At 37.9% G+C, this 18,132-nt stretch overlaps 1 protein-coding gene across 1 annotated transcript in view; it reads left to right on the top strand.

Moving 5' to 3' along the window:
• The window catches only part of LOC106110117 (inverted formin-2), a 46,620-nt gene that overhangs the window by 26,751 nt on the left and 1,737 nt on the right, over positions 1 to 18,132 (top strand). The window contains exons 2-22 of the mRNA XM_013291829.1: positions 9,116 to 9,232; positions 9,361 to 9,441; positions 9,518 to 9,677; positions 9,786 to 9,819; positions 11,346 to 11,484; positions 11,878 to 12,057; positions 12,137 to 12,269; positions 12,363 to 12,574; positions 12,699 to 12,803; positions 12,879 to 13,039; positions 13,341 to 13,529; positions 13,605 to 13,731; positions 14,171 to 14,323; positions 14,817 to 15,014; positions 15,263 to 15,385; positions 15,649 to 15,781; positions 16,119 to 16,244; positions 16,530 to 16,682; positions 17,122 to 17,320; positions 17,564 to 17,745; positions 18,081 to 18,130. Of these exons, the coding sequence (XP_013147283.1) occupies positions 9,131 to 9,232; positions 9,361 to 9,441; positions 9,518 to 9,677; positions 9,786 to 9,819; positions 11,346 to 11,484; positions 11,878 to 12,057; positions 12,137 to 12,269; positions 12,363 to 12,574; positions 12,699 to 12,803; positions 12,879 to 13,039; positions 13,341 to 13,529; positions 13,605 to 13,731; positions 14,171 to 14,323; positions 14,817 to 15,014; positions 15,263 to 15,385; positions 15,649 to 15,781; positions 16,119 to 16,244; positions 16,530 to 16,682; positions 17,122 to 17,320; positions 17,564 to 17,745; positions 18,081 to 18,130 (2,940 nt within the window). The 5' untranslated portion in view covers positions 9,116 to 9,130. The remainder of the gene's footprint in view (positions 1 to 9,115; positions 9,233 to 9,360; positions 9,442 to 9,517; positions 9,678 to 9,785; positions 9,820 to 11,345; positions 11,485 to 11,877; positions 12,058 to 12,136; positions 12,270 to 12,362; positions 12,575 to 12,698; positions 12,804 to 12,878; positions 13,040 to 13,340; positions 13,530 to 13,604; positions 13,732 to 14,170; positions 14,324 to 14,816; positions 15,015 to 15,262; positions 15,386 to 15,648; positions 15,782 to 16,118; positions 16,245 to 16,529; positions 16,683 to 17,121; positions 17,321 to 17,563; positions 17,746 to 18,080; positions 18,131 to 18,132) is intronic.

Below are 18,132 nucleotides of genomic sequence, written 5' to 3'. Positions count from 1 at the left end.
TTCCTATTCATCTTCACCGTCTAATCCACTTCCCTTCCCATCCTCTCGTTATAAGAAAAGGGTGGTAAAGAAAAAGGGACTTAAATTAGGCCTCCGGAGTGTGGTACTCATCAGACGAAACACGAAATTGCTTCCATTTCACGCCTGTCTTCTGTGTGGTCGTGGTATTACTGGGGGCGTGCCGGCCTATTTATGCTAAGATGTTAAAGCGGGCACTACCACTTTCAAGAGTTTTCAAAAATATTTTCTCAAAAGTTAATGAATGATTTAACCGTTTCTTGTAAGTCTCAATTACGAACTTTCGTCACAGCTAAGACGTCATACAGTGGCGTTGTCCGTCTGTTACAACTTTATAATAGTTATGGGTCATTGCTACGTCCGCTGTCGACGGACGATCGAGTGCTTACATCCGTCCGAGCCAGGGTTCACAGTGTTTAATTATGAAATTGCAGTGCAAATGTTACAGGAGTTTCGGATGTCAATTGTTTTTATTGGTCTGCTACCAAAGCGCTTGAAAGATGAAAATGAAAACGCAAGCAGCATACAACACACAATGCTGGCTGCCTACAAAATTTTCCTTGTGATATTTTACCTCTCTTGTACTTCTTACGGTCGGATATTGAAACGAATCTGAATTATTTCGCTTCGATAGCTTCGCTTATAATTTGAAAAATGGGAGATATGGACTTTAAAATAGGGCGATTATCTTTTAAGTCGATGTTCCATATTTGAATATCGTTTTAGTAACTGACCGTTACCCATTCCAATTAACTGAACGGAAAACAGATTCAACGTTTAAAAATGGAATGAAAATCTACTCGTCTATAATTTCTTGGAAAGCTAGTTAGTGGCTAGTCCTGATTTTTAATTCATTACGTGGACAGTTGCTCGTTATTGTGAGGCAGCCCTATCGTGTGTCATTCGCATGGGACAATGGCTCGTTGTGGCCATGTATGGTGCCCGTTAACCTGCCATAATCCGGGACGTCATGCGTCATACTAAACAGCGTTAGGGTTGCTCACACGATTGATGAAGACTTCGTTAATTGCGGAAGTATGTGGTAATTAATTCGTCAAATTGCTGCAAGATTCCTACACACAACATCGCTGTCTATAAACCCTAGACCAAAGTCTTTAGATGTTTAAAAAGTACTTTTATTTTCAGTTATAATTACTAAGTTATTAGTAGAACTGTATAATAGTATGTCATACAGATTGGTGTGTGTGTGTGTGTGTGTGTGTGTGTGTGTGTGTGTGTGTGTGCATGTATGCTCACACACAGAAGCAATCAGTGTAACAAGTTGAGGCCTTATGAATCGATAAACCGTATAAATACACTTCATTACCGCACCGTATGCTTCCGTAAGGTTTCGGCTATGTTACAGACGCGGAAGCGGATGTCGGATTTTATGGGATTAGCGGATTTATTTTTTAAAATGGCAAAATTATTGAACTGAGATTATTAAAGTATTGTATACTAGAGTAGTAAAGTTTTACCTTGCTAGTGAAGCGCATTATTTGACATTTAAAAACTTGATCGTTAGTTCTTATATGTGATAGAGTTTTATAAAGTTGGGTACTCATTGATTAATATTCATGCTGTAACACAACGTACTGAGAGCACGATCCTCGCTTTGTAACATACATTTTACTTTTTAACGTCAGTACTCATTCAGGTAAACCGTTTATGATAATTTATTTAAAATGTTTTATTGTAATACTGCGGTCAAACAAGGATAATGAGGCTCGACGAATTTCAAATTCTTTTTCCTTTAAAATTCCAACGTCAATGAATCTTATTGACCTTACATAATTTATTACATAATGGATATAACATTTATATGCAATGTTTACAATCTTTATACGCGATAAAATGGGCGCCAATTTTTTTTATAGCAATACTAGGTATATCATAAAGTTGAATAATATCCAACTGTTCAAACGTCAGCATTGAATTTAGTTTAGAACATTTTATCTATGTGATAATTAAATAACGTTGTCCGCTACCTCTCAAGCACTATGTGAGCGGCGTGTTGCATCGGCGCGGCAGAGACCTTGGCGACCGGTTGCTTACGCAACGCCCGATGTCGCGCAGCCTAGTTCCGAACCTTCCCCCGCTATTGCAAGATTCAAACATTATAACTCGTGGTTACCTACAATCTATGGGTAAAAGAAAAATTTCACAGTAGGACCAGCCCCTGCAATTAACTTAAACCCCCCGTTACGTAACATTGTGCTCTATGATACGTCACCATAAAGTTTAAATACTGTTAAAAAGTTGAAACCTGCGTGTGTAAAATTCCCGAATTATGTTAAAACTATTTTGGAATCTCGTGTAAGGCTTGAGTAATATGTAAACTTGGTAAAACCTCCTGATAACGTAGACTTACAAAGAAAAGAGGTTACACTTGAGTCACTTAAGTAAGCATTCCTAAGTTTTGGGTTGAAAGTAAAATTGCTTATCGCAACCGTCGTTGACTTAATAGAACAAATGCAAAACTTCAAGTGAGTGTAACCACGATATTTAAAATCCTACCAGCAGTTAATGTATCTTGAACTTAAACAAGAAATTTCCCAAAACACCAACAACACGGAGACACCACAGTACCTCAATATAGAGACGCATGTGTCTAGGAAAAGATACAGGTCAACGACCGCAGTGAGCAAAAACTCTACGAATCGCTTTGATTGTGCCGACATCCAATCTGTTATTAAATCTCAAGTAGAAATGGTTATTAACCATTTGACCGTGACATCTGTATAGTAGATCAATTTCACAACCAAGCAAACTAAATTCTTGACCGCGCTCATCTGAGTTTTACATTTTTTTCGAAGCATTTACTAAACATTCAAATGTATAAAAAGTATGCGTCATCATACTAATATAAATGCCAAAGTTTAGATGAATGGATGCTTGTTAGAGTTTGTAGCCTAAACTGCTGAACGGATTTCGATCAAATTTTTATTTTCATCGCGGGCGAAAGCTAGTCATACATAAATATTAGGCGCCACGAAAATTACAAGATTCTTTTATCCAACTTTAAACGGAAAGAGGTCGTCTATTTAACATGTTTTCTCTGTTATTTGCATGGATTTCTGTAACATTTGAATAGGTCGTGAGTTAGCATCGAGCATAACTCTATATACCCGTAAAGCTGAGTTTGCAAAAGGCATTGTTTACGGAATTGGATGTTCTAGTCCTAGGCAAAGCTAGGTGAACCATATTAACAATAGAGAGAAGTTTTTTATTTAGGTTATTGAAATTTTCGACGAGAAAAGTTATAAGAAAAAAAAACAGATGTTTTGACGTACGCAGCGGTAGATGAACATTTTTTTTTTTAAAATTCGAATGGGATACCAATGAACTGTAGAAAATAATTGTAAGTAGTTAACTTTTTATTTATAACACCCAATGAAAGCATCATTTCAAGCCAAATCAAACAAATCCTAGAATATTCATGTTTATGGTATTCACGTTGTTGGGCGAGCGGTGAAAGTGACCTAAGTAACTTCGACCTCTGACCGCTTACTTACTAGGACTTTGCAGAACTTAACATAAACAATGCCCGCTGACTTCACACCACTTATCCGCTCTTGTTATGGTATTCGCTAACAATAAGCTGTTATAACTGACAGCTTATCTATGTTACGAAAAATTTTTACAAAGCATGTTTTTACTCTTGTAATTGATTATAGTTAAAAATACCTAGAGCTCGACTTTTAATTAACATTCAAAATTGAAAAGGAAAATAAATAAGAATAAAACAAAACAACGCAAATAAACTGTGCTCGGTAAATATGGATATTTTTTTTATAACATTACATTCAGGTTCGGTACATTACAAACCTTTTTGCCTTAATTTTTATAGAAATTAAAAGTGATTGCATAACTAAAACAACATACAACGTCTGAATATAAAATGATGCAAAGACAAGAGTGTGTAGGAATTTTTAATTATCTATATCAAACGCGATAAAATCCGTAAAATTAGGTTTACACAACTTATCAATAGAGAGAGGTTATTTAGCGATGTCAAAACATCTGTTATAACTTATTGTGCCTTTGTTTACAGATAGAGGTCGCTTGTGTAACGTTTATACGATTTTATTAATAATATGACAATAAGAAAGCAAAAGTAAAATCATCTTTCCACAACGATAATGGTGTGAAAAACGATATAGACTTTTGCGTAGGTAATTCCAACAATCAGTGCCACACGCACGGCGTATTGCGTTTAGAGCACGATCGTGTGGTACTTTTAATTTGCTTTCACCTAATAAAGCGTGAAATTAAACATATGTGCTAATAGAATATTCTAATGGTATTGCTAACAATTTATTTTATTCCTTGTTTTTTTAAACACATTATTTTTATTTGAAATAGAATATGAAGATGGGAATCAAGTCTTATTTACTTGACGGCACTGCTGTGCGTATATTTAAGCAACAAACATCTGAAAAGTTTTAAAATTGAAATTGTAACATTTTGTATAAAGTAAGGTTGCCAAAATATAATTATTTTATCTTATTACCTTTTTCGTCTTTACCTTGTGAAGTGTGTAATAAAATTAACAAAATAAAACTATAATTAAGTTATGGAATTTATTGCATTGAGCTTTCAAAGTAATGCAATGTCATGTTTCACATAACTTGAAGTGTGAACGTTAACTTCTTAATATAGATACGAAATTATCGAGACTGGTTAACCACGGAATAATAACTTCGCATTCAGTTAAGTAAAGTAACTTACATCGAGTATAAATTACTAACTATGAGAAATATCAACCTGTTTAGTTAAAAACATTTTGTCTCCAAAAATAGAATAAAAAAGTATATAACAATCTATCTTGTTACTAATTTTATAAACTAGCTGATGCTCGCGACTTCGCCCGCGTGAAAAAAAATTAAAAAACCCTCACAGATAAATTACCTTTCTAATGGAAAAAAATTTTCGAAATCGGCCTAGTAGTTTTTACGTGAATCGATTACGTATTAAAAACACATATCTTTTCTCTTTATAATATTAGTATAGTTAGATGAGGAAGTTTGGATAGATGGATGGGTGGATGAATGTGTATGAGAGTTTGTAGCTGAATCTGCTGAACGGATTTTGATGAAATTTGGCATAGATGTAGAGGACAGCCTTAAAATACACATTAGGCTATTATTTCTTTTAATTTCCAGCGAAGGAGTCGCGGGCGAAAGCTAGTAATAAAAAAATCATTGTGTTTCTTATGGTGTGTATAATTTTAATACAGACTTATCAACACATTATTAAATAATAGTATATGATTTATTAAAGTGAAATCGAGAAGTACTTATATTTATCGATAGTTGAATCTAAAACACATTGCGGCCGTCACTCGAGTGCGAGTAATGCAGAATAAGGACGGCAGTTGGACCGGACGGCCTGACCAAATAGGGGGGGCCTCGGGGGAAGGTCCCGCAGCCACTTGCAAGTAATTAGGGGTCAAGTCGATGTTTTCATACATAAAGCTCAACAAGTTAAAGTATTTTTCCACTTTAACTGAAATAAGAGTGTTATAACCGCTTTTAAAAAAATATTTAAAAAGATGTACATTCACGGCACATATATTCAAAATAAGTATGTATAAATTCAAGTTAACCGCACTGTACTGGCCTGTTTGACTAAGCCTAGTCTAGTGATTGACACGGTCATCCCTTACTTAGGGTAGGCTCAGACCCTCGACGCAGGGAACTCTATACACTGACGAAGTGAACACTTAACATGGAATAACTTCCAGTATGTTTTTAGATGAATTTTAAAATATATTTTTTAATCTGTAATATGGAACATGACCTTTTCAGGAAGTGACACAATAATTTGTTTAATCCAGCAGTAACTATATATGCGGAAGTGAGTTGGAGCTTAGCTAACTGCTTGTCCGGATTTGAACATAGAACCTCAGTGTGTAAATCGAATACGGACAACGCTCGAGGTCGCAACGTGGGATTAACCAATCTGTTAATATTTACAACATAGTAATTATTACTATGTATTTTTATGTTTAGTTTACATACAAGACTAATAAATAACAGTAATCCTTCAAATACGCAGATAGAAAACGGAACATGGTCGATGTGAGTGAGAGTTATTGACAAATCTGTGCACAACTTATAAATCAAAGTATTCAAAAATGTAACTTTGATTTAAATTTTAATCGAAATATATTTTTTTTAATCAAAAAAAAACAACCAAATTTAATAAAAGAGTAACTGAACCAGAATAGTTAATTTATTATTTTCTCCGTAGGCATATTGCGCCTCAAACCGATTCGACGAAACATTGTCGTGTGGGCGAAGTACACTTGTTAGTTTTTTTTTCAACAATTCTGTATCACAGCTCAATTAAGATGTGACCATATAGAGACCTATCGTAAATCTATACAGACAATTAAATTATGTAAAAAACAAAAGTTCATTGCGATACGAATAATAAAAAAAATGTTTTTTGTAGTTATGTTTCGTTTTTGCCTACCAGTTTATGTTACGCAGAAAAACATTAAATAAACTATAAAAACAGCATAATATTAGTAAATTAGGTACGAAAATTCGACTTATTAATTAGAATGAAAATATTACGATTTGTTTAGTTACTGCACAGTCAATATCGTCAAATAGATGGCGCTAAAAGATTAGGCGCGCCATTTTTAAAACACAAATGACATAAATTACAAATAGTTATTTAATTTTTAAGAAATATATTTAGTATAGTATTGGTGTTTATTTAAATTACAATTTTGTCGTAATAACTGGCCATCGATAATGCACCTAATTAAGAACATAATAATGCCAGCACATTTTGCATTCATTTGTTTTTGTTTTCGTAATTTCGTCTCACAATAGGAAAGAACAAACTACATAATTGCGTGGCGGTGTATATGGACAAATAAAATAGTACGAGGTCAAATTTTAATTGCGAATCTTTGAAAATACGAATCTGCAAGATTTATAATCTGTTATCATTCAAATAAAAAAGAAAACTGCTCAAGTAATCGGAAAAACCATAGATTATAAATATTATAATACCCAGTTCTAAAAAAACGTTTTGATTGCTAAACTTTGAAATCTACACCCACCACAGGTTCCGATAACTTTACAATCAGAGGTACGTAAGCCAATTTTTTTTTAATCCAACATCCAGACAAGCGTTTCTCAATAATACTTACGGTTATCTCCTTCTAAGAAGATATACGTGGTCTCCTTTCCAATGAAGCTCTTGTCGAATTAAAAGAATCGAGCAGATAACGTAAGTATAAACAAAGACGCTGTTATCATATCTTTGAAAATATTTAAATTCTTAGTGTAAATTAAAAAGGATGTTATAAAAGAAGAAAGGATGTTTTATGAAAGAATTTAATTTTTAGAGAACCTTAGTTAATCTTTCGTGTAATGGGAAAATAAGTAACGATTAAAATCCCGCAAATAGCTGACAAATCCTGGCAATGTAGAGCGCTTAACTTCATTCATTAGACAAATGCGTGGGCGCCCGCCCAGCCTAGTGCTGTGGTACAAGTTAAAAGAGACGCAAGGTTAGATACAAATGTTCAATTCGATATTTGCATCTTTGATATTTATCGTAAGCTTCAACCAAAAACCGCAGAAACATTCTGCTTTTGTTTAATAAGTTAACATTTAGAAAAAACACATAACAATGTCAATTTTAGTCAATTTACCACTTTTCATTAGTTACTTTAGGTATGTAGTAACGTTAGTTCATTTGATAACGTGTTTTATAAAATATTGTAATTTGTAAGGTTATAACTTGTACCATGCGGTAAATATTTGTCTTGCTATGCGGCTTGCATTGCGCGTGCGTTGTGAGGCCGCCCGGTGACAGATCAGCATCGACCTGTAAAGGCTAAGATGACATTTTAGAAATACCATACTCCTGTAATGCTAGTTACACACGACAGAATAGGTAGAACAGTAGACACCTCTAGCAAGAATGTATTCCATTATTTGACATCTGTCGTATTTGAACAAGCACTTACGAAATTATGTGTTAAAGATTTGTTAAAACTTTCGCCTTATGTATCTATTAATTGTTAAGTATATTAATTAAAAGAATATAAATGAAAATGTAATATATTCAAACAACTAACCTAATAATGAAAAGGTTTTTCTCTGTCAAATCCCATTCTATCGTAAATCGCAACGATACTGTAAGAGCGCCCGCACACCTGAAACTAAACTATCGCATAACTGTTTAGGCCCTCTTTGATTCCTATGAGCTAATATGGAGGTACACTACTCGATCTTTAGTTGTGCAGGTAAACATCTGACTGCGATATAATCGACAATCTCATGTGCGATAGTTTTTTAAAGGTGTGCGCCCAGTCAAACAGAAAATACATTTATAAGAAAAGCAATAAAATATAATAATAAACCTGTATTTTGCATATTGTTAACAAAACCGGTATATAATATAAGTGTATTGCCCTGTTTTGGATTTGATAAAAGTGTTGAACTTTTTGTTTCTAGCGAATTATTTTAGCAAGAAAATAATACTTGTCGATTACTTAAGTGACTAATATTCAACCAACTTGAAATTTAAATGATTTTTAAATAACATAAAATGACGGAATTGTTCACCAATCATTTATTAAATTAAAGCTAGCGATAAGCGCTTTAGTAAAGAACGAAAAGGAAATATGGTGTGACCATGACTTTTTGGAGGTGTTTGTGGTCAATGCAAAATGTACCGCAGTTTTACTATTTTTATAGCTATTGCAAAATTCAATTGACATAGACTATAATAAACTATTTGTAGGATCAGTCATCATCATCCACTTGCCCTTATCCCTTATGGAGGGTCGGCACAGTATGTGCTGCTCTTCCATACATCTCTATCAGCCGTCATATCTGAATCCACTCCTTTCTTAAGCATATCCTCTTTCACACAATCCATCCATACTTTCTTCGCTTTTCCTCTTCCTTTGTAGCCATCCACATTCATTTTTAACACTTTGAGGTTTATGTCCCCATCGATAATATTATTTGTAGGATCAGTAGCAGCATAATTAACCAACAACTCTATTGTTGTAAAATTTTTGTCAGCGATGTAGAATTTAACAGTGTGTTTATGTGTGTAGAGGCTGGCCTGTGCCATGGAGAGCCGCGTCGGGCTGGACTACATCGTAGAGCATGCGGAGTACGCGGGCAAGCTCGCAGCCGCGCTTACCTCGCCAGCCGCGCCGGTCAAGAAACAGGTTAACATTTATTATTACTGGCAACTACAAAACATACTTTATTTTAAAAATCCTGAAAATCGACAGGCTGTTTGTTTATTTCTAAACTAGATGGCTCTTTTCTCAATCATAAAATTAATTCTTTACAGGTGTTTGAGCTTCTGTCGGCGCTGTGTGTCTACAACGCCGATGGTTACGCTAGAGCTGTCGACACACTAGATCGATACAAGGTTTGATTATACAAATATGCCATATCTTATACCTGTACAAAGTCCTTTAATGTAACCCTTATACCTTTTCTTATAGACATTGAAAGGAGATCGGTACAGACTGAATGTTGTGGTAGAGGAGCTGAAGAATGCTACCACTACCGACTACAAGACCGCGTTGGTGGCCTTCATCAACTGTCTCATCATCTCCGCACCTCGCTTGCCTGACAGGATACGCGTCAGGAACGAATTCATTGGTAATTAAACAACTTCCGGTCAATAGAGAAATTCCGCTTGATTTATAAGACCCTTAAAAAAGACAATAGAAAATTCAAAATGTAATGTTTTAAAATAATTCATTTCAGGTCTTGGGCTGCTACCAACATTAAGCAATTTAAGGTGAGTGTTCGTATACTTTGTATCAAAAGACACATAAGTTTGCGAATTTAAATTAGAATCAATCTTTTTTACAACAAATAAACGTTGATACATTTCAAACCGGTTGCACTTTATCCTAAACACAAAACGGAGCGCGGAGGTCAACAGCCAAGGAGTTATAAATATAAATAAGTTATTGTCAAGGGAGTTCACGTATCGATTAGATCCTGGACAGGATGATGAAAAAATACTATTAACTTTGTCTTATCATTTTTATAACTACCTTATTATTGTGCGTATTATTAATTTAATTTAGCAAATACAAAAGGAATTTGTAATGAGATCCTAATACTTGATTTCATCTACTACTAATATATTAACCCCTAACCTCAAAGTTTTCTATCAACTTTAATGAAAATTAACTCTTGTATTTAGTCACCTATTATAATAATTTAAATATGCAAAATGAATATAATAATCGTATATCGTATGGACAGGTCGCCTTTTACTTTCGGAAACGAGCCGTGTGCAATGAATACGGTTCTAAAACGACAAAGATGGCGGCCGGCGTGGGCGCTCCGTGCGCGCCAAACTTGGCGCCTGGTCGCCGGAAAGAATTATTAATATTGCACTGTTATACCTTTGTTTCCTTGTCGTTTATGCAAAAATATTAATTTTTGTATTTCGCGTAGGCCGTAAAATATTAGAAAGCGTGTGTTTTACGTAAACACATATTTTATACAATCGTTTGACTAAAAGAGTTTATTTGAAAATGTAACCGTTAAAACTTTGGATTGAAAAGACTAACCAACTATAACTTGATTTTTTTAACCATTTATATTTTCGCCGATCATTTTGATTAGGAACAGGTTATTTTCACCATTGAATTCATGTCCTAACTTCTAATTAAGGACACGAGCTTGTGATATACTACGGCTGTGACTCCGCAACCTAATAAATATGTTAAGAACTGGACATTTACAATTATAATTGCAATTTGATACACTTTAACAGTTGTCACAGAGTATTGATCGCAATAGAATTAGAGAGTCGATTTTGTTAGAAATATACTCTCAACTTCTTACTCAATACTTGGTGGAGAATAACTTAGGATGGCCCAGACTTATTCCCTTCAATATTTATTATTATTTGTTTATTGTTCTTGCCTGCTTTCTGATTTGATTTCCACTTGTACCTTGGAATCGGTAGTTTATCCCATCTGACTTTGTCCGCCTTAAAAAGGCCGCGTTCAGGACGTCATTTTACTGAGATATTATAATACTTTCTCCTAAAAGTTATCCAGGATACCACTGTTGAACAGTTTTGTTTCCTTTTCTATCTGCGTTTATCATAGGGTTCTGCCGATTCGCAAATTATAATCACTGAGATTATTCCATTCGTGTATCAACCCTAAACGCGGTGGGCGAATCTCAATTACTAAATGACTGCACTGGTTGCTACTAAATTGTCTCAGAGTTGATTTAGCTCAGTATTGTAGAACTATGGTAGGTCGGGAACATGCTGCTCATGTGCTACCCTGTATACAGACATGAGGCGGGAAGTCACCCGGACCTGGGGGTCCAGCTCGACGTGTTCGAAGAGCAGAGGGAGAGCGACGAGGCACAGGGTCCAGGGGGAATCAATCTCAATTCTCACCTCGATGTCTTCTACGCTATCCTCAAACAAGTAAGCTTAATTCAAATATTTATAAATTCAAAAATATCTACCTCTTTTGCAGATTTTTAGAATGCTTTAACTCCTAGAGCAATTTCATAACATACTTTTCGAACATTACTGTTAAATTCTAGTATTTCTTAATAGGATGTTTGTATTAAGTAGTGTTGTTTTCCGCAATTTCCGCCTGCATTACAAACAGCTTGCATCTAATAGAGTCACGTCATCAGTGCAAATGGATATCCTCTTTAACTCTACTCCATTTGTGTCGCAATCATTTAGAGAATCTCGTTTCTTCCTAAATAAGTTCCGGTGTAAACTAAACGTAGGAAACTTCTAGGCGCAGGCATTACATTCATCTATGTTAATGGAATTTCTAAATAATTATAAATAATTGTTAACCAGGTCTCCGACACTCCACAAGAGATTCCTTTCCTGAGCATCCTGCAGCACCTGCTGCGGATAGACCCGAAGGAGCCCGTGAGCGACATCGTGTGGGACACGGCGGAGACGTTAGTGCATCGCGCCACGCTGCTAGAAACCAGGGAGGACGCTGCCAAGCTGCTGAGAGCTCCCAGTGTACAAGTGAGTGACTCCTAGTACATCTACAGATAGACCAAAAAGGAGAAAATATAATCTATATCGATAGAAATAACTTTTCCAGGCGAAAGTAGGATGCATGTGCCAGCACCGGGATACATCGAGCGCGGGCCGCAAGCAGAGCCTGCAGCGCGCGCTCTCCCCGCCGCCCCCGCCGCCCGCTCCCGCCCCGCCCGCGCCCCCCGCACCGCCTTTTGGTAAAAGCAACTAAAAATACAACTGAAACAAAACTTTCTTTTGCCAGAGTCATTACTTTGGTTTTACCATAAATAATGCATTTCTCCTCGCAGCTCCCATAGCCCCACCGGCACCACCTGCGCCCCCCGCGCCTCCACCCCTTGCGCTAAGAGGGCCTCCACCGCCCCCACCCCCTGCAGGTATCACGCCCCTCGCACCCCCTGCGCCACCACCTGTACCTCTTGAACGTCTGCCGCAGCAGGAGACACCTATACCCAAGACCAAGATGAAGACCATCAATTGGAATAAGATTCCTAACAACAAAGTATGTAAAAGAATATTTTTTTATATATAGATAAACAAAACACACGAATAGTTCACCTGTCCTTTGATATTCAGTAATGATTACGGTATTTGTCACCAGAATATAATGCGACTTTTATCCTTAGGTAGTTGGTCAGAACAACATTTGGGCTCTAGTCGCGTCCAGCCACAAACACTCGCCCAAAGCAGAACTCGATTGGAGTGAAATTGAAGGACTCTTCTGCCAACAGGTATTTATACACTCTCGCTAAAGACATCAAAACTAGAAAATTGGAACATGAAATTAATTGTCTTAATAATTTCAGATCCAGCCTACAGGATCCGCAGGGTCGTCTCCGCGGCTCGGTCGCAGCCCCATCTGCGACAGCTCAGGAGAGAGAAAACCGAGGAAAGAGTCTTCTGAGATCACACTCCTGGATGGCAAGAGGAGTCTTAACGTCAACATATTCCTCAAGCAGTTCCGAAGGTAAAATACGATATTTAGGGTTTTAGTCTGTACTCACTAAGTATAGGACCTGAATCCTAAGATATTTAAGCGTATTTTATATGTAACTAGCAGTTGCCCGCGGCTCCACCCGCCAAAAATATTTTCCAAAATAAAATTTATCCTATGTTGATAATGTAGCTTTCAAACGGTGAAGAAATTTAAAAAAACGGCCCAGTCGTTTTTAAACCTATTCATTACAAGCCAACAAAGTTTTCCTCTTTATAATATTAGTGTGACAAAAAAAGGTGAAAGAGATAATAACACGAGATTACTATTTCAGTTCAAATGAAGATATAATCCAACTTATCCGTGAAGGATCACACGACGAAATCGGCACTGAAAAACTAAGAGGCTTATTGAAAATCTTACCTGAAATAGACGAATGTGAGATGCTGAAGGCTTTCACGGGTGACGTCAATAAATTAGGCAACGCCGAGAAATTTCTTCTACAACTTATACAGTTACCAAAGTAAGTATTTACTTAATCCTATTTCGTAAATACGGAGATGAAATAACTTATATTTCTATGATGTCTTTGTTACAGTTACAAGCTTCGCATAGAATGTATGCTCTTAAAAGAAGAGTGGCCTTCTACTGCTGGCTATTTGGAGAGTGCTATCAATGCTATTCTGGTTGCTGGAGACGATCTCATGTCTTCCAGAGCTATACAAGTACGTGACAATTTAAGAGTTCACTGAGAGTCGTATGTATTGAAAGAGATTAAAAAAATACATCCATAGAGTAAGCATAGTTGATACATGACTTGAGACTTTTTTAACATGATCCTTAGTAACGCTATTTATTAGAGTTGTATTCTCAAAATTACATCTTAATATGGTTAATTGTATTTAAATTCCCAATAGGCATCACACAATCACTGTTTAGTTTATAGTAGTAATTGTTTTATAACAAAAGCTGGAGCTTATTATAATTTTGTAAAATGTTTTATAACTTGTCAAAACAAGGACATGAGGTGGCACTAAACTGTACAACTAACACAGTACCTTTTAAAGTAATTACTGGTGAAATGATTTTGGTTATTATGTCTAGTTTATATATTTCTTAAATGTGTTTGTATGTAATCAACATCGTTGTGTCATGTCGTTGCAGGAGGTGCTGTACCTGGCGCTAATCGCCGGCAACTTCCTGAATGCGGGGGGGTACGCGGGGGGCGCGGCGGGGGTGCGCCTCGCCTCGCTGCAGAAGCTGTCCGACATCCGCGCCAACCGCCCCGGCATGAACCTCATGCACTACCTCGCCATGGTCAGCACCCACATCATACTGTCATCACCAGCTCACTTCATCACAGGATATGACCTCATTGGGGGGCTCGGAGTCTACCCTTAGGGTGATCTGAGCTTAGTCAACCACGCTGCACTGCGGGTTGACTTCACACATACCTTTTGAATTTCTTCGCCGATATGTGCATCACGATGTTTTCCTACACCGAAAGAATGTCGAGTAAAGTACATACATACTAGTTTTCGTCCGCGACTGCGTCCGTGAGGAATAAAAAAAACAACAAAAGTGGACATATATGTTTTTCCGGACTTTCCTCTGCCTCTGTATCAAATTTCATAGAAATCCGTTCAGCCGTTCAGGCTACAAAGTCTAACAAACATCCATCTATCCATCCATCTATATAAACGCATTGTAATATTAGTATGATGAGATAGTATCGAAAAATCGCAAAATTTAGATACATGTTGATTTGAATCAAGAACTAGGTTATATTAATTTAATCCTAATTTTAAAGCAAGCAGAGAAAAAGAACAAAGAGTTGGTGCACTTCGCGGATGATATCCACGTGCTGGAAGAAGCGGCCAAGGCAAGTGTGGAACAGCTCAGCAACGAGATCAAGACCTTGGAGACGAGGATCGGTGGATTGAAGCGCGACATCCAGCTGCCCTCCTCGCAGCACGATATCAAGGAGCAGATGGGAGACTTTTTACAGGTATCTTGCCATATCTAAGTTAACTTTTTCGCTGTGTCTACAATTTTACATCTACGTAGGGATAAGAATGCACAATTCACTTGATATTTTGATAGATTAATTTCAAAAAGACCATACTTAGGTAATTTGCTCAGAATACATTTTATAGCATGTTACAAAATACAAATAGCGCCATCTATTAACAGCTCGCGGAAACGGCATTGGAATGTAACAAAAATATTATAAACTAAACACTATGGTTTAATTAGGTTGCAGAAACAGAAGTGGCAGCACTAAACAAAGATCTAGAAGAAGTAGAGAGCTTGAGGAAGCAACTTGCAGAATTCTTCTGCGAAGATCCTGTTGCATTTAAATTAGAAGATTGTTTTAAGGTGAGTACGGAATTTAAAACAGCAATTTGTATGCGACTTCACAAATTTAAAGTAGTTAATTAGCCAGTTTTTATCTGAGAGCAACTGTTGTGCGATTGTCAACTGTTTCGCAGCCAATCCAACTGTTTAGCACAATTAAACATTGAGTAGTGTACCTCCATATAAGCTCATAGAAATCAGACACTAAACAGTTGTGTGATAGTTTTGACACAGGTGTGCGCACTGTAAATACTAACTATATTTACCTTTCGTTGTGTGCGCAGACGTTCGTGTCGTTCTGCGGCAAGTTCCGCGCGGCGGTGGCGGACAACGCGCGGCGCCGCGCGCACGACGAGCAGGCAGCCGCGCGCCGCCGCGCTCGGGACGCACAGCGCGACGCTCAGCGCACGCGCAACGGTATACACACTATGCTTCTACAACGATTAGTACATCTAAAAACTCCATACTTACATCTGTTTTACCAGTTAATGCATCACAAGTAACTTAACTATCTTTCTTATTAAAATTATTCAATGTTTAATTAACCAGTAAAATTTGGAATATTTAGTTATCAGTTTATTTATGGCCTCCGCCCTGGTGATCCATTATACAGAGTACCACCCTAATTTGGACACCAGTCTCCTGCATAAAGGGGAAATTAATATATATATTTTTTTTATTATTCAGTCAAGAGCGACCGCGAATTTAACTTTGTTGCTATCTTGTCTGTTAAAAAAGTGTTGTGTGTTTGCAGCGGGCAGCATGTGCAGCACGCCGGTGTCGGAGTGCGAGTCGCTGATGGAGTCGCTGTTGCTGGACATCCGCAACGGCCTCGGCCGCCGCTCGCTGCGCAGGCAGCACGAGCCCTCGCCCTCGCCAGGTAACACTCCTGATAGTTTGGCCTTCGTTACTTTTGCCAGCTCTGCACACAAAAAAAAATGAAGAAGGGAGTGATTTCTGAGATAACGTATGATAGAGTAGAATAATATGTAGAATATATGATAGAAGAATAAAATATGATAGAAGTAGAATAATATAGGGGAGATGATGAAATTATTGGACCTTCTAGCAGTACCACACTTCTCGTTGGTTACATACATACAATGTATTCAACAATGTGAATAGTGATGAGATTGTGGGTGACTAACGTGTGGCCAACGATCAGATGCGTCGGTTGCAGAGGTGACGCCGACGGGCAGCTTGTGGCGCCGCAGCCGCGCCAGCCCCGCCGCGGACGAGGACGGCCTCATGGAGTTCCTGCGGCACGCCTCGCCCGCCGCCAGCGACGCCCGCGAGCGCGCCGCCTGGGGCAGCCTCGGTAACTACGATACAAGTCCTTATACACATCACTACGAGCGTGTTAGGATTACGTTCAGAAAGTCCTTTTAAAAAAACACTTGGTATACAGCGAAATTTATTACAGACTTACTGCTAACGACTATCCGATTACTTCGTTAAAATATTGGAACCGATGGTTATTGATGATGTACCGTATTCCAATAACAACTTGTTAATAACAGTGCCCACACCTTGGACTAAACTATCGCACAATTTTTTAGCCTCGCTATGATTCCTATGAGATTATATAGAGGTGCGCATTACTCGATTTTCAGTCGTGCAACTAAACAGTTGAATTTTCTACGTAACAATCGACAATCGCACAACATTATATAGTTTAGTCAAAGTTGTGCGCCTGCTCCATATACGAAAGAAATGAAGCATGACACAAATGTCTGACTTTTTTTTGTTTTTTTCAGACCGGTCGTGGTCGCGCCGCAGCACGCCGCGCGCCCGCCTCGAGATACCGGACAGAGAGCGGGAGCGCGCGCCCTCGCCCGCCTCCCCCGCCTCCCCCGCACCGCCCTCCGCACCACCCACACCAGACCCCGCGCACCCCGCACACCCCGCGCACCCCGCCACTGCCTCTGCCGGCACCACGGTGCCCACCAAACCAAAGTAACTTTTTTGGTTTTATTTTCAATATCAGTAGACTTTCATTACTTTAATAATATTACCTTTAACTACTCCAGCTAAGCTCTGTGCTACGATATTTACAGTTATTTACAGCTGTTGCTATTTACAGTTAACCATTAGTAATTAGTAAACTTATGTATGTCTTGTTATACATAGTCCATTGGGTTTCATATGGATATGATATAAATTGGTATCTATTGGCTAAACTCTATTGTTGTATTGCAGAGAGTGGCGGCAGAAGATCGAGTCGTGGCTGCGCGCCAACAGCCAGGAGGAGCGCCGTGACGCAGAACTTCGGGAGCGTGCTCGTCGTCTGCACTCTAACACACATGCCAGCACACATACCAGCACGCATGCCAACACGCACGCCACGAACCTCAACAGGCGCTCCTTGGAAAACGACTCCGGTAATATCTTACTTTTCTATATGTAACTAACATCTTTCGTCCGCGACTCCGTCGGCGTGGAATTAAAAAAAAAATAAAAGTGTCTAGCCTTTGTCTTCATCTATCTAATTTTTTGCATTTATAATATTAGTAACTATGATAAATCTTTTATTAGAAGTAGCTAAAAGTGGAAGCAATTAAAGTTGTATGGTCTTCACGTCTGGTAAAAATAGTTAGTATTAGTACACCCGCGGACATACCAATTATATAGTTTTGCGGGGCTATATGTGTTTACATATATAAGTTGCGTTTTTTTGTATAATTTTCAATAAATAAAAAAGCATGTGTTGTTGCAGAGAGCGAGCGCGAGCGCGCGCTGGAGGCGGTGGCGGAGTGCGGCGGCGAGGC

Source organism: Papilio polytes, unplaced genomic scaffold, assembly GCF_000836215.1.
Source record: "Papilio polytes unplaced genomic scaffold, Ppol_1.0 DF820844.1, whole genome shotgun sequence".
Taxonomy (NCBI): domain Eukaryota; kingdom Metazoa; phylum Arthropoda; class Insecta; order Lepidoptera; family Papilionidae; genus Papilio; species Papilio polytes.
The sequence above is the reverse complement of the archived record's forward strand: the minus strand, read 5'-3'. Positions and strand labels throughout refer to the sequence as shown.